At 41.3% G+C, this 26,380-nt stretch overlaps 2 protein-coding genes across 11 annotated transcripts; one reads left to right on the forward strand and one right to left on the reverse strand.

Moving 5' to 3' along the window:
- The first annotated feature begins 1,525 nt into the window (after nt 1-1,525).
- CLGN (calmegin) lies at nt 1,526-20,003 on the forward strand. Of its 9 annotated transcripts, XM_031588814.2 has the most exons (17): nt 1,533-1,652; nt 2,025-2,130; nt 3,131-3,309; nt 4,853-4,923; nt 6,169-6,227; nt 6,892-7,033; nt 7,813-7,894; nt 8,648-8,840; nt 10,866-11,055; nt 11,298-11,411; nt 11,969-12,125; nt 12,485-12,700; nt 14,160-14,279; nt 14,461-14,602; nt 15,969-16,073; nt 17,478-17,584; nt 18,767-20,003. In XM_031588814.2, exons 3-17 carry the CDS (start codon nt 3,139-3,141, stop codon nt 18,845-18,847), a joined length of 1,950 nt encoding a protein of 649 aa, XP_031444674.2. In that variant the 5' UTR covers nt 1,533-1,652; nt 2,025-2,130; nt 3,131-3,138; the 3' UTR covers nt 18,848-20,003. The 9 variants fall into 9 exon arrangements, with proteins under 9 accessions (XP_031444673.2, XP_089994765.1, XP_089994767.1 ...); XM_031588813.2 differs by lacking the exon at nt 2,025-2,130 and having other exon boundaries at nt 1,526-1,652; nt 18,767-20,002; XM_090138639.1 differs by lacking the exon at nt 2,025-2,130 and having other exon boundaries at nt 1,526-1,652; nt 17,481-17,584; nt 18,767-20,002.
- Nucleotides 20,004-21,357: 1,354 nt separating this feature from the next.
- On the reverse strand, nt 21,358-24,947 carry SCOC (short coiled-coil protein). 2 transcript variants are annotated; one of them, XM_031588815.2, is made up of 4 exons: nt 24,810-24,947; nt 24,351-24,422; nt 24,173-24,256; nt 21,358-23,642 (listed from the first exon to the last, which is right to left on the reverse strand). In XM_031588815.2, exons 2-4 carry the CDS (start codon nt 24,370-24,372, stop codon nt 23,500-23,502), a joined length of 249 nt encoding a protein of 82 aa, XP_031444675.1. In that variant the 5' UTR covers nt 24,373-24,422; nt 24,810-24,947; the 3' UTR covers nt 21,358-23,499. The 2 variants fall into 2 exon arrangements, with proteins under 2 accessions (XP_031444675.1, XP_089994770.1); XM_090138644.1 differs by lacking the exon at nt 24,173-24,256.
- Between the last annotated feature and the right edge of the window lie 1,433 nt (nt 24,948-26,380).

Below are 26,380 nucleotides of genomic sequence, written 5' to 3' on the forward strand. Positions count from 1 at the left end.
AATTGGCTTAGCCAGTACCACTGCCAGAATTCATGACTTCAAGCTGAGCCAAGCCAGAATGTCAGTGAGGGCGGCAACCCCACACCTCTGGTGATCTGCAGAGCTGGGTGAGGGCTGAATGGAATGCATACAACAGCTTTGCTGTTGCTGAAATGGGATTGGATTGCTCGGCAGTCTCTACTTGCAGGAATGGGTTTTGTTCATTTAAGCAAGATGATTCAATTAGCTGTGGGGGAAAAAAAGGCCTTGTCTACAGCCTGGTAAATGATGGAAGGTGTGTGGTGACACAGTGGAAAGAAGGGATGCCATTTAGAGGGACCTTAACAGGATAGAAAGATGGGCCCAGGTGAACCTAATGAGGTTCAACACGGCAAAGTGCAAGGTTTTGCACTTGGCCAGAGGAATCCCAGGCATTTATACAGACTGGAAGGAGCGGTCCTTGAGTGCAGCCCTCTGGAAAAGGACCTGGGGGTCTTAATGGATGAAAAACTTAACACGAGCCAGCAGTGTGCCCTTGCGGCTCGGAAGGCAAATGGGATCCTGGGCTCCATCAAAAGAGGGGTGGCCAGCAGGGACAGGAAGGTGATTGTTGCCCTCTACTCTGCTCTTGTGAGGCCCCATCTGCAGTACTGCGTCCCGGTCTGGAGCCTCCAATACAAGAAAGACAGCTGTTGGAGTGGGTCCAGAGGAGGGCCATGAAGATGATCAGGGGACTGGAGCACCTCCCCTATGAGGACAGGCTGAGGGAGCTGGGCTTGTTCAGCCTGGAGAAAAGAAGGCTGCGGGGTGACCTCATTGCAGCCTTTCAGTACCTAAAGGGAGCCTACAAACAGGAGGGGAATCAACTCTTTGAAAGGGCAGATAACTGCAGGATGAGGGGAAATGGTTTTAAGTTGAGGGAGGGAAGATTTAGGTTGGACATCAGGGGGAAGTTCTTTACAGAGAGAGTGGTGAGGTGCTGGAACAGGCTGCCCAGAGAGGCTGTGGATGCCCCGTCCCTGGAGGTGTTCAAGGCCAGGTTGGCTGGGGCCCTGGGCAGCCTGGTCTAGCATTAAATGTGGAGGTTGGTGGCCCTGCATGTGGCAGGGGGTTGGGGATTCATGGTCCTTGAGGTGCATTCCAACCCAGGCCATTCTGTTGTTCTGTGAACTCCAGTGATAAGTTAAATTCCCAGTAACCATGATGGTAATGTTTGACTGGAAAAAAAAACAAAAACAATCACGTTGCTTTCAACTTCGAGTCTAACTGAATGGAATGTGCTATTCCTTTAATAATTTTTCCTCATGCAAGACACAGCATTCAAGCACACAGAAAGCAGCGGACGGGACGCTCGGTTCCCGCAGCCACGCAGCCCACAGCCCGCCGCCCCGCAGCGCCCATCGCCGTCGCCGCGGCGAAGCCCAGGGGCAGCGCAGAGCCCGCCGCGGGCCGAGCGGCGATTGGCGCAGCCGGCTGCCCGCCCCCATCCCTCCCTCCGGCGGAGCTCGTGCAGGTCGTGATTCGCGCGCGGATTGGCCGGGGCGGAGCGGCGCGAGCACCTGCTCCTCAGCGCCCGCCGCCCTGCGCTCCGCCGGCGCGTGCGCGGCTAAAGCTGCACCGGCAGCGGGATCCGTGCTAAGCGCCGGCGGGGCGCAGAGGGGATCTCGCCGCTGGTAATCCGCTCCGCCGCGGGGACGGGGCTGCGCGGGGCGGCCGCCTCTCGCCCCGCGGGGATTGGATGCCGGCGTCAGGCCGGCGCGCCGTGCGTCGCCTGTTTTGTAACTGGGGCGGGGGGAGCGGCGGCCATGAGGGGAAGGCGGGCGGGGCTGCGGGGCGCCGGCCGTTACGTGAGGGGCAGCGCGGCGGGAATCGTGGGCACAGCGGAGCCCGTGGCTCTGTGCTTACGGGGAGGAGGGGGGCGTGGAGTTGAGCTGGGAAGGGCCCGTCCAGCCTGCCCCCGTCGGGAGCCGTGTCCTTGCACTCAGAACGTTCCTTCTGTCTGTTTTTCCCGTTGTGCTGCTGTCTTGTGTGTGTCTCGCGAGCAGAGGTGTGTTATTCCTTGAGGTGTAACGTTGTGCTGGTGTTGCGGTGCCGTTGCTGTTCCCAAGGGCTTGTCTCACAGCGGTGCTGCTGCCTCATAGGTCTCTTCTGGTACGTGGATGTGCTGTAGGTACCCATGTTCCCATGGGAAAGAGTGACCAAGCTATGCAAAAACAGCTTAAACTTAAAGGTGTGGTTTTCATAGCTCTTTACATGTAAATTCATCTTCAGGATCCATTGAATTATTATTTGCACACAGTTTGGAGACCAGAAGTGATTAGGCTTCGTTTAAAGGTTTTGCATTGTAACTTGGTGGCGCTGAAGAAGTTCACAGAAACGAAAAGATGTAAAGGTGATGTTTGGGACAAGAGAGGAAAGCATCAGAGTCAAAGAATAGCATAGAATAGCATAGAATAGAGGGGGGAAAAAAAGAATGGTAACATAATTTAATGTACTTTCCCCAAAACTATACGTCCGTCCCAAGGAGTGAAGCTTTTAGGATGTAGTTGGCATGTTGGCTTGGCACCGGTGTGTAGAACAGCTTACTTTGGGCTGTAGATATAATTGGTACAGGCAATATGAAGTGAACAGATCTTAGCAGGAATAGGGAATAAAATGAATAAGTTTTCTTTTTGGACAGGCATACAGGGATGTGTGTGTTTTGTTTGTTTCGCCTTGGTACTGATCTCTGTTTGTATTGCTCAGTGGAACTAGCAGCTTGATAAATTGAGCGTGAAAGAATTATCATTTTGCTTCCAATGTTTGCATTGCTTGGTGGATCTGATAAAGCCAGAGAGGAAAAAAAGGTGCTCTGGTTTCCAGATCAAATTGCTGTCTCAACTTGCTGTGATATTTATAATAAATAAACAATTGCTGAAGAACTTTGCTCTATCTTACAAGGGTGGCTGCTCTGTGAGGCACAGAAAGCATCTCAGTAGCAGAATACTAAGTGTGAGCAGCGGTGGCTAAAAGAACAGGAAGTTGTGAATGCTTCACGTTCCTTATTTCTTATGGTTTTAATGTTACTTCTCTTGTAGGTAAAGTCCTGGACTAAAATTGAGCTAGTGGTGATTATAGTCCCACAACAACGCTTAAAATTTAAATCTTTCAGTTCTTCAGATGACCAGAATGCATTCCCAGTGGGACTGGCTGTGTTTGGGTCTCCTGATAATTAGCTCAGTAACTGCAGAAATTGAAGACGGAGAAATTCTGGGTGCGGATGTTGAAGTGGAGGACTTTGACCAAGAGTCTCAACAAGCTGATATTGACAAAGAAGAATCTTCCTTAGGGGTAAGGTTTGAGATGTCTTTAATTAAAGCTTGTGTAATTTTAAGTTACGTGGTTACACTAAGAGACAAATTGGTACACAAATGACTTCAAAAAGAGCAAGTTAACATACAGCTGTCAATTCAGTGGGTGTCAAATGCACCAGACTGAGGTTTTTTCAGTCATTGTGTATGATTTAATGACCCTGCTATGCTGAAGTGCAAGACTGGATCTCCTACCTGCAGTGGATAGTATTGAAGAAGTTCTTGCTAGTCCTTCAATCTAGGTATGGAACCTTTTATCTGAAGCCCTCCTTGATAACACACCTTGTAGCCTTGTGTCATTACTAGAGAAGAAAGCAGCTTTGTCTTGTTGATATTTTTAAATGAGATCAATTCCTTGTTTGTCTGTTTGTTTTTGTCATTCACATGGTAAAATACAGCCATTATTTATTTCCAGAGAGTATTTCTGTGTTTGTTTAGCTATAGTTGGTAATAGATTTGGGCAATATTCATAGATTTGTTTTTCCTTTTTTTTTTTTTTTTTAACTGTGTAGCCCAGTTGTGATGTGCCAGGTAGGTAGGAAAAGAAAAGAAGGAAAAACTTGTAAAGAAACAGGGAGGAAGCAGAGAACTGTTGCAAGCTGAGTAAATGTTCTGTATTCTTATATGTGTATGAGACATGTAACAGTTAGGAGCTTTGACCACAGTTGTTTTTTTAACTGTGACTGTGCTTTTACGCTGGTGTCTGTAACTTTCTGAAGTTTCAGACTTAAATATGTTAAGCTGTTAGGGCATAAAAAACAGATGGGGAAACTAACGGTAAGCTGGCATGCATTTGAGCTCCTTACTGTGTGTACTAGGAGGACCACCAATTAGTTTTCAGAGATCTCAGGAAAGGTTTTTTTCTGATTTCTGAAAGTGAGTCTAAAACCAACCTAGCAGCCTCTTCTGCCATCATTAACAGGGTGTTGGAATGATGTGGGCAGACTGTTGCCTTAAAAGCCCTTGTCCAGAGTCTTGATGTTGATCTCCATGTCACACAGATACTTGGCAGATAGGAAGTAGTTCAGTGGTAGAGGGGCGCATGCCCTAACCTTAGAAATGAGGTGGGGTTGTGAAGAAGCATGTTTTATTCCCTTAAATGCAACAGTGGTGTTCTGTCTGCATGGGCTACTTATGGATGTACAATTACAGAACCATAGGAGTCCTCTGGAGATCATTTAATCCAACTGCTAGAGCAGGTTCCCTACAGCAGGTTGCACAGGAAAGCATCCGGGTGGGTCTTGACTACCTCCAGAGAAGGAGACTCCACAAGCTCTATGGGTAGCCTGTTGCAGGGCTCTGTCACCCTCAACGTACAGAATTTGTATGGAATTTCCTGTGTTTCTCTTGGTGCTTTGCCCCTTGTCACATCACTGGGTTACACTGAAAAGAGCCTGGCTCCATCCTCTTGACTATGGTACTTTAGCTCTTTATAGCATTGATAAATATAATAGCATCTGGTAGTGTATTCCTGTTGAAAAACTGTAGTTATGTTAGGGCACGTATCTGTAAATGTCTTTTAGGTGACGTACCAGACTCCTAAGCCTACTGGAGATGTTTATTTTGCAGAAACCTTTGATGGAGGATTGAGCGGGTAAGCTGTAACTTAACATCCTAAACTTGTAATTTCAGCAATTTAACTTACAGCAGCAGGACTTTCTATTCATTTACCTGCTAGGAATTTCTCAGTAGAAATGTCTTTAGTAGGAGCTGGTATGATCAGCTGTTAGAGTACTTTGTTTTATGATGGAAGCTTTGATAATGTTGTGGAAAAAGTGTTTGGTTTTGAAGACAAATCAAAACATGTTATTGGTATACCACGATTGGTAAATGCAAAAACTTAAGTGCTTAAATACCATTTATCTCAATCCTTAGCTTTGTGAGATCTCTGAGAGTATTGTTTTCCCACTAAATCTATTATTTGAAGCTGTAGAATACAATGTTTTGCCTTTTTGCTTGAGTTGTACCTAATTACCATAGAATAACACGTAAGTGATGCTGAAGGCTACTGCTGGATTTCATTCCTTGCTAGGAGCAATTAAAGTACTGCAATTTTTGTGCTGTCAGAGTGTATGAAACTAAGATACAAGAAAGTAATCAGCATGTTGCCTTTCTTTTCTTAAAACAGAGGAAAAATGGGAGAACTGAGGGAGAATGGTTTTAAATGGAGACAGGGGGGAGTTAGGTTAGATATTAGGAGGAAGTTTTTCACACAGAGGGTGGTGACACACTGGAACAGGTTGCCCAAGGAGGCTGTGGATGCCCCATCCCTGGAGGCATTCAAGGCCAGGCTGGATGTGGCTCTGGGCAGCCTGGTCTGGTGGTTGGTGACCCTGCACAGAGCAGGGGGTTGGAACTAGATGATCATTGTGGTCCTTTTCAACCCAGGCCATTCTATGATTCTATGAAATTGTGTCAGAATAGAGTAGCTCTTTGGAGACCAGGCCTTGACAGACATTGCATGATTGTAAAGATGAGTTATCTTGACATTGCTATTCATGTATTTTTTTTTTTTTTTGATGTTACATGCCCATAGTCTTAAATTCTGTCAGCCTCAGCTCACAGCTAAAACCCAAGCTTATTTGAAGTAAATGTTTATTTCAAGTTATAATTATACATTCATTTAGATTCTTCGGAAGTGTTTCAAAATGAGTGTTGTATGAAACTTGTTGCAAATATTCTGTTTGCATTCTTTAAATTACACCAGGTTCCATGATGCTGACCATTGAAATCCATGTCACAAGTTCACTTGGTAGAAGCTTAATCTGTTTGTCCTGTGCATGTTAACTAGCACAACCTTGCAGAGATAGTTAAGTGACTTGTACACTTCTTGTTTTAGCTGGGTGTTGTCTAAAGCCAAGAAAGAAGACACAGATGACAACATTGCTAAATACGATGGTAAGTGGTTTTTAATGTTTACTTTGACTGCATGGGTTCTAATGTTCTGTTGCTTTGTGGGAAATACCTCTCCTTCATGCTGTATGCCCATTATGCTGTAAAAACCTACTTGAAAGCAGAAGCTTGTCATTTGTTGTTGTTGTAACTTCTGGCTGTATTGCTTTCAGTTTTTTTTCCTTAAGCTTCCTTCTCTCCTTGTTGTCTGAGCCAAAACGCTAGGTTAGATTGATCTTAAATCTGCTGACCTGGAGATGTTTATTTTATTATCTTTACTGTGAATTGGGATTCTAGTGGTTTCTAATTGTTGTGATGGAAGTACTGGTTGAAATGCTGTATTGATGATTTGATAGCAAGATGTGAGCATCAAATTTGTGCTCTGTGAACATTCTTTTTGTGTTGTAGTGCTGCAGAGCTTGGGGAAGTGTAGGGTGGTCCTGTATAATCACTTGTATCTGAAGGAGAATTATCAGTGCTCTACTGGATGACTGTTATTAAACTTCTAACTTTGACATCAAATGTCAAGACTTCTTCTCTACTTTGGCAATTAGTCTTATATGCTGTGAACTCTTTACTTCTCTTTGCCACTAGGCTATAATGTCTTTCATCAACATACTGTTTTTGTTTTCCCAAAGATTGCATGTTGGTGTTCGTTTGTTTCTTTTAGGAAGATGGGAAGTAGAAGAGCTGAAAGAAAACACGGTACCTGGAGACAAAGGATTGGTGTTAAAATCAGCTGCAAAGCATCATGCAATATCAGCTATGCTAACAAAGGCATTTATTTTTGATAAAAAGCCTTTGATTGTTCAGTAAGTATTCCCTCAATCTGTGCTTGATATTTACCATGCTTCAGATCTTTGAATCAATAAAGTCATGTAAATCCTTTCACATAGCACAGACTGACACAGCCAGAGCTACCAGGGCTGTAAGTATGAAAGAAAATAAGCAAGTAAGATTGTAGTTCAAGTGTAAGAAGTTTATGTCCAAAGTATTTCAAGAATTTGAATGTGAGTTACTATTTTATAAAATACTTTAAGATTGAAAATGAATTAACTTTTAAATGAAAAAGATTTAACTTGTGATTTGAGTATGCTGCTTTTACACTTGCAGGGTATTTCTGTGTAACTCAACTACAACGATTTGGATCCCTTGTGCTAAATCCAGCGTGCTGTATGGGCAGTTCCAAAGAGAGAACCAAATTCCTATAACTCTTTCTGGTTTCTGCCTCACTTTGGTAGAATCACAGAAAGGCCTGGGTTGGAAGGGACCCCAATGATCATCAGCTTCCAACCTCCTGCCACAGGCAGGGCCACCAACCTCTGGGTCAGCACGAGTTTGAAACTTTTCTTATTGCTGTTCCCAACTGTAGCAATTGCTACTGTGGCTTTTTTTGGCTGATGTATTGGTTTGTGTGGCAACTAAAAACCTTTTAGTCACGTTGGAATATTTTGACAGTAGCGCTTAATAAAAAAAAAATCAGGCAACTTATACATGACTGTAATGTGTTTGTAAGTAGAACTGCAGATACGAAGTTTATTTGTATTTGTCTGATATGAGGATTTTTTTTTTTAATTTGCTCTTTGCCTAGATATGAAGTGAATTTTCAAGGAGGCATTGACTGTGGTGGTGCATATATTAAACTTCTCTCCAGTACGGATGACTTGGATTTGGTATGCTCCTTTACATTTGCTGTTGATTGTTTCATTGAGGATTGAGTATATTTAAGAATAAATAAATAAAAGCACAGACCCATCTCAAACAACACATCTACTATAGGATGTATCTTGAGGGAAGGTGACTTGCAGAAATCAAGTGGGCTTCCTTCAAGAAGTTGCTTAAAAACATAGATTGTACTGTGTATTCCAAATAGGAAAATCATATAAATAGTTTAAAAAAACAAACAAACAACTGAAATTTCACAGCAGCTGAATGCAGTATAGTTGGAAGAAAACTGAATCTGGTATTTTAAGAATTGCTTATTATTACTTACGTGGAGCAAGAAAGCAGCACTGAAACAATGGATAATAATGCCTTGCTTTTCATCTTTATTGAAATATAAATGGCTGTGAAGAACAGAAACTGGTTCTCTTCCATCTTTTAGTGTAACGTATACAGAAGAGCATGTTTGGATGTTTTGATGTGGCAGGCATTTCCACTTAATGTTAAAGTTAGTAAGCCCATTCATCTTGTCTGAAGAGGCTTCAGTGATCTCTGTAGTTAGGCTGTTAAATTCTTACAAAAGCTGTTAAATTCTTTTCATGATTTACCCTGCCAGTTTTCAGTGTTAGAATTGAGGCCACATCAAACACCTCTTAGAAGAAGGTAACCATGTTGTATATTGCCACAGTAACATGGGCAAGCAGTACTCCAAATGACTTGATAAAATGTACAGTTTGACACACACTTTTTTTTTACTTTCACAGGAATTATTCTTTGACAAAACACCTTATACTATTATGTTTGGACCAGATAAATGTGGGGAAGATTACAAACTACACTTCATCATCAGGCATAAGAATCCTAAAACTGGAGAATACGATGAAAAACATGCAAAACGTCCTGATGTGGACCTAAAGAAATTCTATTTGGACAAGAAGACACATCTGTACACTCTTGGTATTGTTTAGTTTTTACAAGTCTGAATTAGAAATAAGATTTAAAAAAAAAAAAAGTTTATCTCTACTGAAGCTTTATGTCTTACTCTTTTTGTTATTGTTAAGTCTGGAGCTGATTGCTTAATGATTTGGCCTTAAGTTATTTAATGAGTGAGCTTAACTGCAGCACATAAGTGGCTTTGAAATAATTCTGTTTAATGTTCAATTACATGAGAAACCATTCCAGCTTTGGCCAGCCTTTAACCTGAAGAAGTGATTTAATACTTTGAGTACATACTATGATAAAAATATTTTAAGAAAAAGTCCAATCTTATAGGGAGGCATTGGAGTTGACAGTAAGTCAGTGAGCTCTCCTACAGCATATTGAACACTGCTCTCCTCCACATGTTGGGTTATCGTTGATGCCTGCATCTGCAGAGCATCATGTGTGTGAACAGATACGTTCCTGCTTTCACTGAAGATAAATGAGTTTGGGCTGCTTTTAGTTTGTGTGGCAAACATCCTTCCCAAACTCTGTTGTCATGATAAAGGAGTGTATATAAAAAGGAATGTATATGTTCCTGTATTAGGGCCATTCATTAGAGATAATGATTAAAGGTACTTCAACTCAAATTGCACTTATTCTGCAACAAATGGTCAGCAAGACCTCTGTACAGGTTTGTGACTTCTAATGATTTTGTGTTTTTCAACATAAGTTGAAAAATCAGTTATTGTGTGTAAAATGATATGGGGGGGGGGTAGTCTTTTGTATTTGTTTTAATAAATTATGAAATGTAGGCTGCAAGATGTTAATTAGGTAGTACCAAACTGTTGGTATAACACTGTTACTTGAGTTTCTATCACATATCATCATAAAACTGGAGGAGTACTTACTTCAAATTAGTAATCTTGGTTGTGTTAAACGGGCTTTTAAATATACTTGTTAAGCACTAGAATGTATTCACTGGTTATTAGAAGTGGATTTCAGTCCAGTGTCTCAACAATTGTGGAGTCTGACACTGCTGGATTCTGTGACCCTTGCTTATCAGGTACTTGCACTTGCTAAAATATTTTTAAAACTTGAAAATAATGTTGGTCTGGAGCCCCCAGTACAAGAAAGACAGCTGTTGAAGAGGGTCCAGAGGAGGGCCACAAAGATGATCAGAGGGCTGGAGCACCTCTCCTACAAAGACAGGCTGAGGGAGCTGGGCTTGTTCAGCCTGGAGAAAAGAAGGCTGCGGGGTGACCTCATTGCAGCCTTTCAGTACCTAAAGGGAGCCTACAAACAGGAGGGGAATCAACTCTTTGAAAGGGCAGATAACTGCAGGACAAGGGGAAATGGTTTTAAGTTGAGGGAGGGGAGATTTAGGTTGGATGTCAGGGGGAAGTTCTTTACAGAGAGAGTGGTGAGGTGCTGGAAAAGGCTGCCCAGAGAGGCTGTGGATGCCCCGTCCCTGGAGGTGTTCAAGGCCAGATTGGATGGGGCCCTGGGCAGCCTGGCCTGGTATTAAATGTGGAGGTCCCTTCCAACCCTGGCTGTTCTGTGATTCTGTATTCACAGTCGGACAACTGAGAAAGAAGCTGTCAGAGTCTGGAGTCTGAAAGAAAATACTGCTTGCATGATCTTCCAACTGTGATATTTACACAGTTATCCTTTTTTCATGCTTCCAAAGGTGGAATTATAATTTGATAGCTGAGATGCTTTTGGAGGCAAAGGTTTCTCTTTGGTAGTGCAGGGAGGAAGAAGGCAAAGCAGCAGAATTTTGACCAAGTGGTAGTTTTGGTGTTTGTTTTTTTTTTTTGACAAATTTGTTATATATATTTGGATTCAGAAGGTTACCTTTTCCAGGTTGTGAAATCCACAAATGATGACTTGGCTATCGTGTCTGGGTCTAGTACCTGAATGTCTCCTGTTCTGCTTGGAAGGTTCTGTTGGCTGTTATTTGACTAAGTCTAAGCATATCATATATGTGGCTTTGGTTGGAGGTAAATTAATTTGTAAAGTCAATACTTCCTTATTTCTTCAATACAATTTTTTTCAATTTAGTGCTAAAACCAGATGATACGTTTGAAATGTTTATCGACCAATCAGTCATCAGTAAGGGAAGTCTTCTTGAGGATATGGTTCCTCCAGTAAACCCTCCTAAAGAAATAGATGATCCTGCTGATAAGAAACCTGACGATTGGGATGAGAGACAAAAAATACCTGATCCCAACGCTGTCAAACCAGATGACTGGTAAGGAGAAAGCTTCATCTGTTAAAAAAAAAAACAAAAAAAACCACATCTTACATGCATGTTATTGTTTTATAATATTTGCCTGGCTTTATTTTGTTGTTTTTCTTGCTCTCAACAGTTGGGATGTTTCACAAATAATGTGCCCTTGAGTATTATCCCTTCCATACCACTTAGGTCCTCTTAACAGAACATTGGTTCAGAGTCAAACTGATGTATTTTCTAACAGTAGTCTGTAATTGAAGGGATGAAGATGAGCCTTCCAAAATAGAAGATCTTGATGCTGTTAAGCCTGAAGGATGGCTTGAGTATGAACCACAGTATGTTCCAGACCCCAGAGCAAAAAAGCCAAAGGACTGGTAAGAACTAGGTATATGAGGGTCTGTTAATGTGTTTTGTAGATAAGTCCACTTATTTTCTGGCAAACTGTGAGCTGATGAGAATTTAACCCAAATCTCACTATCTTTAACGTATTGAGTTGGATCACAACAACCGTGGCCAACTACTTGTTGATTTATGAGGCTACTTGTAGAAAAATATGCAAATGTCAATAATTGCCTTGTATTCTGAAGAGCTGTAAACAGCATGGAGCTATTTGAAAGAACTTACCGCAGGGATAAGCAGCAAAGCTGTTGAAACTGATGCTTGAAGTCATGTAGTAGTCCTGAAGTATGGTATGGGGAAATGTTGCAAGGTGCCTGCAGATGTAGGAGTGCGATTACATTTAACCATGGTATGAATGTGTGGCCTTAAAGCATTCAGTACTCTGAAAAATGCACATTGCAGTTAGATCAGCCCATAGAACTTTAAATTCTGAGGTTGTTACAGCAAAGTGTGTTTGGATCAATGTTATACTGAATGTTAGTGTTCCCATCAGACCAACCTGAAATCGGTTATTTTACCTTTCTTTCTGTAGGGATGAAGAAATGGATGGGGAGTGGGAAGCCCCTCAGGTCCCCAATCCGAAGTGTGCCACCGCACCTGGTTGTGGACTGTGGGTGCGTCCCATGAAGAACAACCCCAAGTATAAAGGGAAATGGAAAGCACCTATGATAGTTAATCCTAATTATCAGGTACTAGCAGTATCGTAGGTGATTATTTAAAATCACCCTTCATATTGAACCTGATACAGTCACTTACTGCTATAACCCAATATGGAGGAAAAAGGGTTGAATTTAAGAGAAATCTGTCTGCTCTAAGCCAGAATTCTGAGACCTACCTGCCAAAATTCTATAGGTTATTTCCAGTTCTGTTTTCCTGAAATTCAGAGGCTGCCTGTTTGCTTTTTAAATCATGTACTTAAAATAGTCAGAAAGTCTTAATTGCATTAAAATGTATTCTATTAGTTGTGTTTTGGTTTGTTTGTTCATTTTTTGCATTTATTTTTGAGGTATCGATAATGTTGTTACAGGTTTTTCTTTCCCCATAACAGGGAATCTGGAGCCCTCGAAAAATACCTAACCCAGACTATTTTGAAGATCCTCACCCGTTTGAGATGACACCTATCAGTGCTGTTGGTTTAGAACTCTGGTCTATGACATCTGATATCTACTTTGATAACTTCATAATATGTTCAGAAAAAGAAGTAGCCGATCGTTGGGCAGCAGATGGTTGGGGCTTGAAGAAATTAGTAGCAAGTGCTAATGAGGTATCAATTTTATTATATTCTTGGTAGGCAGAAGTAGTAAGGAAGGAGTTCTGTTGGAACAACTTTCTATAATATAATTATTCTGTGATTGATAATCTTACAGAATAGCTATGACGTTCTTTTCCTAGTTTAGCATACAGCTTTTCCAGATCAATATGGGAAATTAAAAGGTTACAACATTTTACTTAAGCATCTTACAAGAAATGTAGCAAGATTTCATTGTAGTTGATATGTCTTGCACTGTTAATGGTTGTACTAGAATTCAGTACCTGTCAGCAAATGGAAGCTATTTGCACCCAGACCTCTTTATATACTTAAAACTTGTCACTTTTGGCTAACTCCTTTTAATATGTGCTTTAGATGTGCTCCCCTATCATAAAAAGTGGTTAATAGTAATTATTTTTTATGTTTAATAAATCTAGGTCTCTGGCTGTTTGGATCTGTGTTATGCAACTCTGACAATAATATGTGTACTTTTCTGGAGCTGCATCTGTTCTTCTGTTTCTGTACATCCACATTTTGCTTAGTGCAGTTGGCCAGTCAGATTTTTTTTTAATCTCTTCCCTATGTCATAGCATGAATTTGTCTGAATAGATGGGAACATGAGCCCCTCTAGTGGCTGTTTTTACTGACTGCAGTTGAGAGAGAGTACTTCAGTTGGAATGAACCATTCCAAGATTATTCAGAGTATGGCTGTTTGACTTCTTTAGGGCTATACAAGATTTAAAGTGGCATTGTTGAAATTGTCTCTTGAATATTGACAGGCATAAGGCATCATCTTTTTAGGAAGCCTGTTCCTCTTTCACAAGTGGTTTGTTCTAACAGTCCTGTATTTACTGTAGGGAATGAAAGCAGACGTGGGTATGGGAAAGAAATGATGGACTGGCTGTGTAAGTATGGTCAGTCTCTAGCAGGTGCTGTTTATCACAGAAAGGATGAGAAAGTAGCAACAGACTATGCAGTTTAGGAAAGCCAATTCATTTCACAGCCTTCCTCATTTCAAGTATTTGTTTCTATGTCTGGAGTTGCATCTGTATCTGTACACACAATAGCAAAAGGTAATCCTGAAGTCTCTTCGCTCCACTGCCTCTGTAGCTTTCTACCTTGGTTGCTGATGTGCCCTTTCCAGAGTCTAACTGAACCAGGACTTGCCTATGTGAGTGAGAACTGGGCTGGAAGACAGCTGACTGCCTGATTAATTGGCTGTTGGAGGGGGCAAAGTGGTAGTACAGATGGAGCAAGATGTTGCTCTTCAGGTGGCTGGCTGCTCCTTGGAGGTTCTTATCAGTTAAGTTAGCACTGCATGGGGAAAGAGCAAAATAGCTGGGGAGAGTGGAAAGCATGAGGTTGCTCAAACTCAAAGGGTTTTCTTTAGGCAGCATAAGGGTTAAAATGTATACATATTTATAAGCTTACCTAAGTGAGAGTGATTAAAAATGCAATTTTTTTTTTAATGTAGCCCGGAATGTTTAGTCAACTGGTGACTGCTGCGGAAGACCATCCATGGCTCTGGGTTCTTTATATCTTGACTCTAGCTCTGCCTGTTGGTCTATGTGTGTTGTTCTGCTGGCCAGCAAAGGTTAGAGAAATTTTTAAGGCATTTTTCTTCTTCTGTCATTCTTAATACTTTATTTAAAACTCCTAGTATTTGTGCAACAGTATGCTCTTTTACTGTGCCTTTGGTATTAGTTAGCTTCTAGTGAGTGTTGTGTTTAAGACTTAATCTGAGTTTACTTAAACTGATTTCTAATTTGTTTTAGAAAACAGATGAAGATTTTGACTTAAAAAAACCAGATATATCTGTGCCATTTACAAAGGGAGAAGTAAAACAAGGAAGAGGAGAGTTAGAAGATGATGAAATAGATTTAGAAGATAAAGAAAACGAAGATATTGGTGAAGATGGTAAGAGTGTGTCACTTCATAGTTGGATCAATGTAAAAGCATGGAAAGAACTAAGTCACGGACTGTACTGCAATAATTGCAGCCAGTTATCTTAGAGTATGCCAAATCTGCCTTCCTCTGAACCTTCTTTATCTTTTTAGCAATTGGTGTGCCATAGTGTTTTGATAAATACAAGAAAAAAATAGGGTTCTCTTTAGTATTCCTTCAATTTGATAAATTGTTACAAGTCTTATGTTCACAAACATATTTTCTGCTTCCTAAATATCTCATATATTGAATGCTCTTTGGATGGTTCAATTATCTGTATCTCTAGTGGTTACAATCATGTTGTCTTTAAAATGTTTCTGGAATAGCTTTAAGTCTTTAACATAACTCTTGACTTATTCCTCTGTGGGAGCATCATACCCTGAACTACCAAAACCCGTTGGTTTTAATAACTCTTGTTCAAGTCTGAAAATACAGTGGATTTGAAATACTGAAATCTGTTGCTTGTTTGATACCTCTTTTTAGGAATGCAGTGCTAACCTGCAGAGATCTGTTCTGCTGTTCCAAGGGAGAAACAAATGATCAGTAGGTTAAGATGCACTTTGGCATTCAGAGATTAACGTAAGCATCTCGCACTGCTTTATCAAACACAAGTGGAACTACTCAGCTCTGGCTTTGATGCTGTGATACCATTTCCCTCCACCTCCAAGTGAAAAGAGAATCATGTAACTTACAGTGCATTGTTTTGACTCCTGTGAGAAAATCTGTTGCCTCATACTGCGAGATTCTGTCTCTTATTTTGCTCTGTAAGAGCAAAGCAAGTTGGAAATGGCTGGCCTCATAAGTTAGAAACTAAGCAAACATGAATGCTGTTTCTTTAGTAGTGACATCATCTTGTATTGCTGACCAGAACTTTGTCATTTCTGTTTATTTCTGCACCAAAGGCCACAAGAGTTGATGGTTTTTGGCTCTATGAATTAACATCTGACTTTGCATCAGTGTTCCCATCCTCAGAGAATTGAGTACTTGGGCATAATGCTTTGTTACACCAAACTTAATTCATCTGCCCTACCTTTTTTTTTTAACCAGCTGTTCCTGATATTTCAAAATTAGGCTCCATTTTATACCTTCACCTCTGGTTACTAAACTAAATGCAGAGCAAAATCAACGTAGGTAGCTTTTTGTATGACTCTTCTAAACTTTTCAAATACACTCCAGGCTTCAAAGATGAAAAAATTATACTTTGCTGTCACGTGACTGACGTTTTTCTTCCTTTGAAAAGAATTGCTTAGCTTTCCTGCTACCTTTTACACTTACTTGTGGGTTGAAATCTTCCCTCTCTTTCCATCTATCTTTTGCCTCTTCATATCTGAAATTACAGATAATCGTATGAAAACAGAAGACTCTGCTCCAGAGAGAAGAGAACTGGAGGAGACAGAGTTTATAGAGGATACAAATAAGATGGGGAGGGAGGCTCCACCTTCAGGTAATGGAAAAGGAAATAGTTTGGGCTAGGACTTGAAAATGATCTCTCTTCTCTTTTTTAGTTTGTCTCATTGCCAGCAGTGGAACATTAGGTAGATGCCAGATGTGTATTTGAGTTGCCTGTGCGATTTCTCAACACGGTATCTGTAGTCATCAGTATTTTCCACTAATCCTTTGGATCCTAATCATTCCTGCAGCTCCTTCATAGTCATTATCTACTTTGTTTTCTGGAGTTGAAGGCAATGGGCTTTGAACTGTGAAGCACTGGATGACTTCAGAGTCGTATCTTATTGTGTGAAGTTTAGAAGTGTGGCACAGTGGCAAGTTTCAGAAACACTTGTGGATTTCTTTGGCTCCAGTGAGCACGAATTGCTGGCATCTTGAATGGCACTGTCTTAGGACTTAGTTTTCTTGATCAGAATCTGAGCAAAGGTTTTGAACACTTTTGCCATGCTTTACTCATAAGGGTTTATTTTTAAAACAAATCTTTTGTCTACATTTCTCTTAAACTGTGACCTCCAGCTTTGTGGGCATAGTTCTCCTTTTGATAGCAGTAGTTGAGACAGATAAATGTAGATACGCATGAGGTATGCTTACAGCTGGGAAAACTCTCAAGACTTCAACCAATTGTGCTGAATTGCTTGGCTCAGTTTATTAGTATATTGTGGACAAAGGTTTTTGGTGTCTGTATGCTTTTGTTTGGGCTTTACTGAGCTTAAGTGTTAAAATCCTAGTATTTGTGTGGTGAAGCAGTGGTTATGAGGCATCATGTGGCAGGAGTAGAACTAAGCGATGTTTGGGTAGTTAATCTTTGCAGTTGTCTTCTTATTTCCTTTCTGCCAGATACGGATGTCGTTTCTTGTTTACTCTTTGATAGAAATGTTTGCAATAGATAATCAATTCATAGAAATTCTCACTTCAAGATTGCAGTTTGAAGTAAAAGACTTGTCAAGCTTAAGTAACTTTATTTAATACGTCATGGTGTGATTGCTGGGTCTGAATCCTTATACTGAACATAGATACCTAAAACGCAGTCATGGGAGCGCAAGCTTGTAAGTTCTGAGGCCCAAAGTGGAAACAAAAACAGCTTGGGAGCATGGTTTTCTTCACAGAATGCATGGAATAGAGAGAGATACCCCAGAAGGGTAACCTGTCTGATGATCAGGAAGTAGACTAAGAGTATTTATGCATTCACTACTCTCTTTATTTTAATACACTAAACTACAGTAAACTACAACTTCACTGATAAGGTAGAAGGTAGCTCTGCTTTATTTAGCTTATATATTATTATAAACAAACAGTTCATTCCAGAACAGAAATTGGCTAGGAAAATCTTACTAGTGTGTGACTGTAGTGTATTTCTAATGTAGTTCTGTTCACAAAGTAAAACTAATTTCTCCTGCAGAAGATGAGAGTAAATATGGGGAAGATATTGATGATGAAGAAAACAAAGTTGCAGGTGGAAGTCAGGAAGAAGGCGATAAGTCAAATAAATCTGGCTCAGAAGATGAGGTGAGTTTCCTCTGTGAAACTGTATCTTCTATGAGTTCACACTGCTTTAACAGAAATTCGTCACTGATTACCCCTTTCTAGATTCTCCTTTTTGTATCAAGCTTGTTCTTGTACATTTGCCTTAGAATGCAGTGTCTGATAAACCCATTAACCCTTTATTTGTGAAAGTAGTAACAAGAGCTGAACATATGACTGATACTGTGTTATGGGATATGGAGAGGTTACGTCTTGCTCTTACCTATTTTCAGAGTGTCTGAGTTTCTGACATGACAAAGCTAGTGACCTACTTAGGAGATTGCATGCATGCCATGTTCTCATGCCAGTAGTGCCACCTTCTGGGAACTATGCCTTCTGAATCAGGTGCTTCCATTAGGAAATGCAGAAAAGTGAGAAACGAGGCGTTGTCTGGGAATGGAGCCTCAGTAAGCCGAGTGCTTCTCAAGTGAGAAGAACAGACAGCTGATTTAAGAGCAGTCTGTTCTGTATGTAGCTCTCCAAGACAGGAAGTAACAATGTTTTAAATGCTTCTTGCTTAAGAAGTGAAAATGAAAATTAGTATAATGTACACTTGAAGGAATTTGCTAAATTAATTAAAAGACATTGCTTTTAAACTAGTGAGTAAATGGGGAATAATCAAATTTCTGATGTTAGTTTAGATGTGCTATCCTTCTTCTGAATTCAGAAGGAAAAGCCTTTTACTCACTTTGTTTATCATAAAATCATAGAGTGGCCTGGGTTGGAAGGGACCTCAAGGATCATGAAGCTCCAACCTCCCCCTGCCACAGGCAGCACTTCAAACCTCCATCTCTAATACCAGACCAGGCTGTCCAGGGCTCCATCCAGTCTGGCCTTGAACACCTCCAGGGACGGGGCATCCACAACCTCTCTGGGCAGCCTGTTCCAGCACCTCACTACTCTCTCTGTAAAAAAAAAAAACTTCCCCCTGACATCCAACCTAAATCTTCCCTCCCTCAATTTAAAACCTTTTCCCCTTGTAAAATCATGTTTATACATTACCTTGTTTATCATTAGTGTGATATTGCAGGGAAAAAAATCTATCATTTAAGTATTGTATTGAGTGATAATATGATTTGGGGGTAGGGAGGAATAAATAACTTAAGTTTGGAGGATTAAATGCACATTGCTTAAGAATGTGAATGCTGATTTATTTTCTTCCTTCAGATGACAGTAGCTGATGAAACTGCAGGCTCTGGGGATGGTCCGCTGAAGTCAGTGCGCAAAAGAAGAGTACAAAAGGACTGAGTTCTTTGCAGCTAGTATTTCTAGCTGTAAACAGTACTAACTTATGACATGCCACTGCAATGGGCCTGACAGCATGCAGGTTCCTGAGATGTGAAGGGAAAAACGGGACTCGTTGCTACTTATTCTCTCTTGAATCTCTTAACCTCTTTTAACCTTCCCAACCTTCCTTGATGCCCTTTTTTTTTTAACAAGAAATACTATCTGTGAGGAGTTACCTAATGTTTCACACTTAGAATAAAAGTGAAGCTGCGAGTTGGCCAACTGATTTCACAAAGCAGATTCTTAAGATTTGAAGATTCTTAGAAACCAATATGAGTTAGAAATGATAAATGTTACTTTGAATATTTATAAGAACATGAATAAATATTTTTGCAGCTCTAGCACAAAATCAGCTGTTTACACATTTGAACTAAAAGAGTTGCAGTATAGGTGAAGCATATACAGTTCACGTTGTTGAGAGAAAAGGTATTTTTTTCTGTGCAGAGCTAAATGCAATAATTGTTTTTGTATGATCATTTAGTGCTAGCGACAATTTTTCTTGTAAATTATTTCTTTTAGTTGATACTGTTACAGACTGGTCACCTGTTCACTTTAAACATGGGTTATAGTAATTATTTTTAAGAGATAGTTTAAAATGAAATACTCAGAGAAGTGGTTAACTGACGTGACTTATTTTGCTTTTGAATGCAGATATCAAATCTACAGAAGTGATATATAGATTTTTTCAAACTTTTATAGCTCTCGTGTTCCGAGCCAAAACGGCATAGATTTTGTTTATAGAATATTTGCTGAGTGTACAATGTGTATTAAAAATATTTAATAATTATTGTTTAACATGAGATTGATTAATATAGATAAGAATTTTTGATGGATTTTTTTTTTACAGATGTGAGTACCTGGGCTTTCTTTTAATATAGTTTAAATAAACTGCATATCGTAAGAGAAACTGCTGAAGTTCAACTGTGTATCAAAACAAACCAACAAAACTGCAGCTTTTGGAATCCTGCTCCTGCTTGGCAGCTGCCTTGAATATGAGTGAGTTGTAAACTGCTAGGAAAAGCAAGGCATAGGCTAAAACCATTTAGAAGTTTGTTAATTCATAAAGAACTTTTTGCCAAGGAAATCTGTTAGTTTACTTATAAACACTTTTAAGTCTACGAAGATTTTGTTGTTTTCCTTGGTCTGCTATTACTTAATAGGAAGTTGGTAACAATTTTTAGCTGTCTCTTCTGAAGAAGCCAGCCTGCGCAGGTATTTATATTGAAGTCAAAGAGTACTGCATTCTGTTCTGTGTGGAGAAATACAGGGAGAGGCCACAGTGAGAAATGTTAAGTGCAACCATTTGATCCCCTTTAGGGTCCGTGAGCTAATAAGTAATGACTCCTGATTTCCCCCTTTACCCCGAGACTTTGCAATAACAGATAGCTGTTACCAATGAGGTGTTCTGCAAACAACAGAAGGAACCTGGGCAATGAGATGAGTTTGGATTGCTGATCACTGTAGCTTTTTGGGAGCATTTCAGTGCTGTGACTGAATCCAGTCTGAGTCTAGTAAAAGTCCTTTGGAATTGTTACAGTGTTTAAGTGTGGGCTTTTGAGTTGATCATGTATTTATTTGGTAGATCAGCACACATTTATTGGCAATGGTAGAGTTACTTAAGGGATCAGTCAGCTTTATAGTGGGTGCTAACCTTTATTTCTTTAGGGTTTCCTTAAGGTCTTGATTTATGCACCATCAGCATCTTTGCTTGCACCTCACTTTGTAATAAACAACTCCTTATTTACCAGGTAGAATTGCCTGAAGAGGCCATAGCTTAGGTGCTGTATGCAATGGTACTAACTTTGTAAGACCAGTCTCACTTTTCATACTGACTTAATGACTATCATTACCTGGAACCTGCAGATAAAAACATCAGTTTATTGGATTTAGTCTGTGCTAGGAATTAGGGGAGAAAGATGAGAGCTTAGAGGATTTGAGGCTCTAGATGAGGGGAAAAAAAATGAGGCAAAAAGGGAACCCTGCTGTTGATACTTCTAACATTGTGATTTCCTTCTGTAGCTCCTCTGTGTAGCTGATTTGTGTATGAATGTTCTGGTGAGGCTAGGCAGGACCAGAGGGGGTCGTGGAAGGGTGTGATCTCACAATTTCCTCCTCCATTGGCTTCCATGATAATAAAGGTAGGACAAAATAAGAATTCTGGTTTCTGTCTAATGTAGAGCTAGGTACGTGTGTAGATGAAGGTAACATCATCCATCTCTTAAAATCAACCCATGTGGAGATTGGCAGGACTTAGCATTGAGAACACAGGATGCAGTCTGCCAAGTCTGTCTTATTTCTTGTAGCTTACACAGAAGAGTATGCTAAGATTCACAGGTGAAAATACCACGTGAGTCAGTCTCAGAGCTTACTGAAAACAGTAATTAACCCACTTCTAATCCCAACACTTGATAATTACATCCAGTCTTTCAGACACTTAACTATGTAGAAGCAGTAAAGACAATAGCGATCCGTTTTAGGCTTTATAGATGTTAAACCAAACTGAGACAAATCAGAAGTTTTTATTTAGTGTAAAGTCAGAAATACAACATCTTTAAAATGCTCATAAGTTAAATGAAGGCCGCAGTAATGGGATGAAAAATGGTATATAGATTAAGTGACTACTATATGCAGAGTGATGGATAAAATATCACTATCCAATCTTACAATACACAACCATGATTTTGAGATTACTAGATCTCAGAACTGCTCAAGTCTATTAAGTGCATGCTGTGTTACTACTTGGTGTTTGTGGATGTCTCCCACAGTGTGGGTGGAGATGTGCAGTGACATGGCCTGAAAGCTAGAATGGCTGTAGTGCAGATTTTAGAAGTCAGATGCTTGGTGAGGTGTGTGTCTTCCCGCTAGACATTTCTGCATGTATTCAAAATCTCAGACAGCAATGTGACAAAGCAATCCAGAGATGTTTAATAGTAACGCTAGCTGCTCATAGGACCCTATGACACAAACAGTATCAGCCACGTGTGCCTTGGTGGGTGAGACTTTTGGTCATCTCCTTTCTTGACACAGACTTTGTAAACAACCTTCAAGCCACAAAATATTAGTGCTTTGTTTTTAGTCATTTTAACTCTGCTGAGGTTCCAGTGAGTGCTTTACAGTCATTTTAAATAGAGAGAAATGGGAGATCTCACAATAACAGCTTACAGATGAGGAATAGCAGTGCTTAGCTGCCAAGGATCTTGTGTTTTGAGATGGATTTTTTCTGCCATGACATCCACTCATTCATTTCCTCCAGCTTTACTTTACACAATCTATCACAGCAAAACAGAAAGAGAAGCTTACACTAGTAGTTCCCTTTTGTTAAAAGGTAAAGTAAAATGACTTCATTACTAAAGAGACAGATCTCAGTTTTAGGTGACATCCATGAGAAATCCATGCTGCTATATGGCAAGATGAAACAGACCTAATGGTACCAAGCTAAAATTAACAGTGCTGTTTGTATTTCAGCACCTGCTCTTCTCTAATACCGATTATGCTAGATGTAGCCTTTCTAGGGGAAGTGCTGGCACCCAGAATCTGGGCTGAGTTCCTTCTAACAAAGCCAATCCAGTAAACTAAAACAGGACACCTTGACACCAGGCATTGCTCGTTGCAGCCCAGATCTGACTGACAACAGCCTCTTCTGTTTTGGATGGTTTTGTGCTATGTCTCTAGAGGTACTTCACAAGCTCTGGCCCTGTGGCAGGTAAACAGCTGCTGTAAGGCCTGAAGCAAGGACAAGTTTGGCACTTCAGGAGGAAAGTAAAAAGGTGGCAAGGAAGGACTTGTTCTCAGCTTCTCACTACTCCATCCTGTTCACAATGAGCATGAGGAAGAACACTGCTGGCTTTCTGTTTGTCAAACTTATTACTCAGGTTTTGGGTGAGTTTGGTTGGATAGTGTGTTACAACACAGAACCTGACCTTTCTTTAAGGAAAGGAAGTTAAAATAGTTTGAAGCGTAGATCTTATAAATGATACACATTAATATTGCATCCATTTGATATTTCCCTGATGCAAGTTACGTATCCTTGTTCACTTTAACTTAACCCTTTCCAAAAAACTTTGTTGTTTTCCTGCATGCAAACTGTACAAATTATATCAGACTGTTACTGCTTTACAAAAATTCCTAACTGGTATATAGGCTTCTGTTTAAAGCTGTTTTGCAGAGATGTGAACGGTACTAAACAGTAATCTATCAACAGTTGAGGTGAAAAAGGTGATGCAATTAGCCTTTGAATATTTTTACCAAGTAAGTTTTCAACATCATTTTATAACTATCATTTTTCTAGTCAAGAACACCAAGACCTCTAAGAAAGCCAACAAGACATGTTTGTTTAACTTGACAAACTGAATCCCATTCTTAACAAGATATGCTCATTTTTAATACAAATATGAAAGTCTAGTAAGTCTCTACACTATAATTGCACATTGCTTAATATACAAACTTGCATCTCCTGTTCATGATAATGTTCTTAATTCTGCTTATCACTGAAGTTAATAATCTTCAGGTATCCAGTGAAGCCACAAACTAAGATAATTTTAGCTCATGTAGCCTATGCCAATTAAAACAAAAAAGACAGCAGCAATACAATGACATCGCTTGTGAGCCAACCCCTACTTCCTTTTGCTTTTTGTGTCAGTGGTTTGGAAAACACTAGATGCTGACATCAGATTTTCTATATACTGTCCAAGAACTTGGTTTTCTGATTTCAGTTTCAAGTTTTCTTCCTTAACAGCATCTACTCGTGCTGAGAGATCTGTGAAGGTGACATTGTAAGAAAAAAAAAAAGAAATTAGACACGTGCATACAATAATGAATATATTCTACATCAGACCATCTGGGTTTTTCTTAATGTGGGAAACACTGCTTTAAGGTATTGCTTTAGATAAAACCTGGGAGTACCACAGTAGGTGGTACAGAAAGTATTTCAAATCTACTTTCCCTGTATTATGCTGTTAATCTGTGTTCTTTCACTGACTCTTGGAATTAAGTTACTGCAGCTCAACTATTTGGAAACGAAGATGTAGGTCAGCTAAGGATCCTGGGAAGTTAAATGTATCACCCCTTCAGCCTGTTGTGTGTCGTGAGCAAACACTGCATTACAGAAGAGGGGAAGAAGAAGCTGACATCACTACTGTTTCTGAAGCCTTGTTTGTATCCTTTCAGCTGCGTAAGTGATGTACTTCTACCCAACAGCACTGTCAGCCTAGGACAGCACAGGACAGTGAGGTTCTCCTCTTTCACTTACATCGTGCTTAGGAAAAATCTGAGTGCCGAACTGCTAACCTTCAAGTGTGTGCTGCAGTTCCAAAACTTGATTAATAAGCCGTGTTTTCTCTTCTAATTCCACCTGATTCTCAGCCTCAACAGCTGCAATAAATCATAGGAGCTTTAATGTAATAGCTGGGAATTATACTAGGTAGAAAAAATAACAGTGAAGAAGAAGAACATTAAGAACTTATACCGTCCATGTCAGCATTCATCATTGTAGAAGGGGCTCTTTCTGCTTTAGAACTCAGCCGGCCCGAGCGACGGTCTGCTCAAGGAAAGAAGGGAACAGAAAATTGAGGCTGTGGCTGTCGATTCCCCTCGGCTCCATCACCCAGCGCTGTGCAGCCGATCTTTCTGGAAGCGGCTCCCGCAGAGGCCGAGCGGCAGCAGCCTCCCGCTCTCACCGCCCATCCCGTTCCGTTTCAGGGCAGCCGCGGTACGGCCGGACCCGGCCGCTTCGTTCCCCTCCGCCAGCCCTCGCCCCACCTCCGCGGCCCTACGGAGCATCCAGGACCTCGGGAGCGGCTGCCTCCGGCGGCGGGGCCCGGGTTGGCGGCGGCCCGACGCGAGGAGCGCTCCGATCCACCCCCCGGGAGCGGCCGGCCGCCTCCCCGCGCCGCCCCCAGCACCGACCGTCCCGCCGCGTCCCCACCTGGCGCTCCCGCGGGCTGCGCAGCGCCGGCCCGGCCGCAGCCCCGCCGTTCGTTCCGCTCTTCCTTCCTTTCCTCCCGCCGCGCCTGCGCCAGCGCCGCGCCTGCGCCGGGCTCGGCCGTGTAGCGCGGGTGGGAGCTTGGAACGAGCCGTGCCGCCTTCCTAGCGCGGGCACTGTGACTCCGGGCTGCTAAAAGCTGTTCTTCTAAACGCTAACCCGGCACGGAGCGGCCCGCATCTGCTTCCCTGCTCTTTCCCCTCTCGCTGAGGAGGGTGCGATAAGTGCCAGCCCCCCGCAGGTCCGTGCAGGTGGTCAGCCCTGCTGTGCGGCTGGTTTGGGGGTGCTTAGCACGAGGCTGGCGGATTTGGTAGAACGTGTGTTCACAGAGCTGTTCTGCTTTGGTTCTGTTGTTGGTCAGCTTACTGCTTTCTACCTCAGAGAAAATACGTGAAGTGAAATAATATCAGCATATGCTGGAAGTTACTGTTTTCTGATACGTAGCAGTATTCCAGCACGCGTTCTGTGGTTTAAAGGACTTAGAGGGTCCTCCTTGCTGGAAGCTGGGGTGCTGCCCTAAGTGGCGTCCTGCAGCAGTTTGTTAAGCTGTTTTTACACTTAGATTCTCCATCCCTTTGCTTCAGGTAAGTGGATTTTCTGACTGGAGAGCTACAAAGAGAGCTTGTAATGCTGAGCAGCCTCAGAGCTCCCGAAGTCAGAACTGACTGAGATTAACCAAGAACCAATGCTAATCCCTTTCTTATTAATTCATTCTGTATCCTCTGAGGCAGTTTTTTTCAAAGCCAGGGAGTGCTCCCAATGCTGTCACCTGTGTTATATTCAATTTAGAATGGTGACAGTTACTTTACAGATGCAATCACTTAGACTTAGCATGTGTACTACGTTCCAATTAAGACTTCCTAAAACTACCCAACATCACTAGAAAAATGAATTTGTTTATTATTAATTAATTGATTAATGTTATTAATTTCACTAAAAGAGCTTTTTTTGTTTAAAATAGCAACAATCTCTCTTAGGACATAAAATCATAGAATGGCCCGGGTTGAAAAGGACCACAATGATCATCCAGTTTCAACCCCCCTACTGTGTGCAGGGTCACTAACCACCAGACCAGGCTGAGATCTCCACATCCTTCCTGTACTGGGATGCAGTCCTGCAGATGGGGCCTCACAAGAGCCGAGTAGATGGGGACAATCGCCTCCCTCTCCCTGCTGGCCACCCCTGTTTTAACGCAGCCCAGAACACAGTTGGCGTTCTGGGCTGCAAGTGCACACTGCTGGCTCACGTCCAGCTTCTCGTCCAGCAGGACCACCAGGTCCTTCTCCACAGGGCTGCTCTCAAGATCTTCTCACATAAGGCATAAGTTAACCGCTGACCTGAATGCATAGGTCTGTACAGTTACTAAACTGCAGGAAAGAATTGAACTGCCCTGAGCTCAGATTCATACAGTCACTTTTTCAAAGGTTTCATCTCTGGATCGGTTGTGTACGTGCTGTTTTCCCATGGCACACAGCACACACCAACAAGCTTTCCTTTCTGGCAGCAGCGTTACA

Source organism: Phasianus colchicus, chromosome 4 (genome assembly GCF_987193195.1).
Source record: "Phasianus colchicus chromosome 4, bPhaCol1.hap1.1, whole genome shotgun sequence".
NCBI lineage: Eukaryota > Metazoa > Chordata > Aves > Galliformes > Phasianidae > Phasianus > Phasianus colchicus.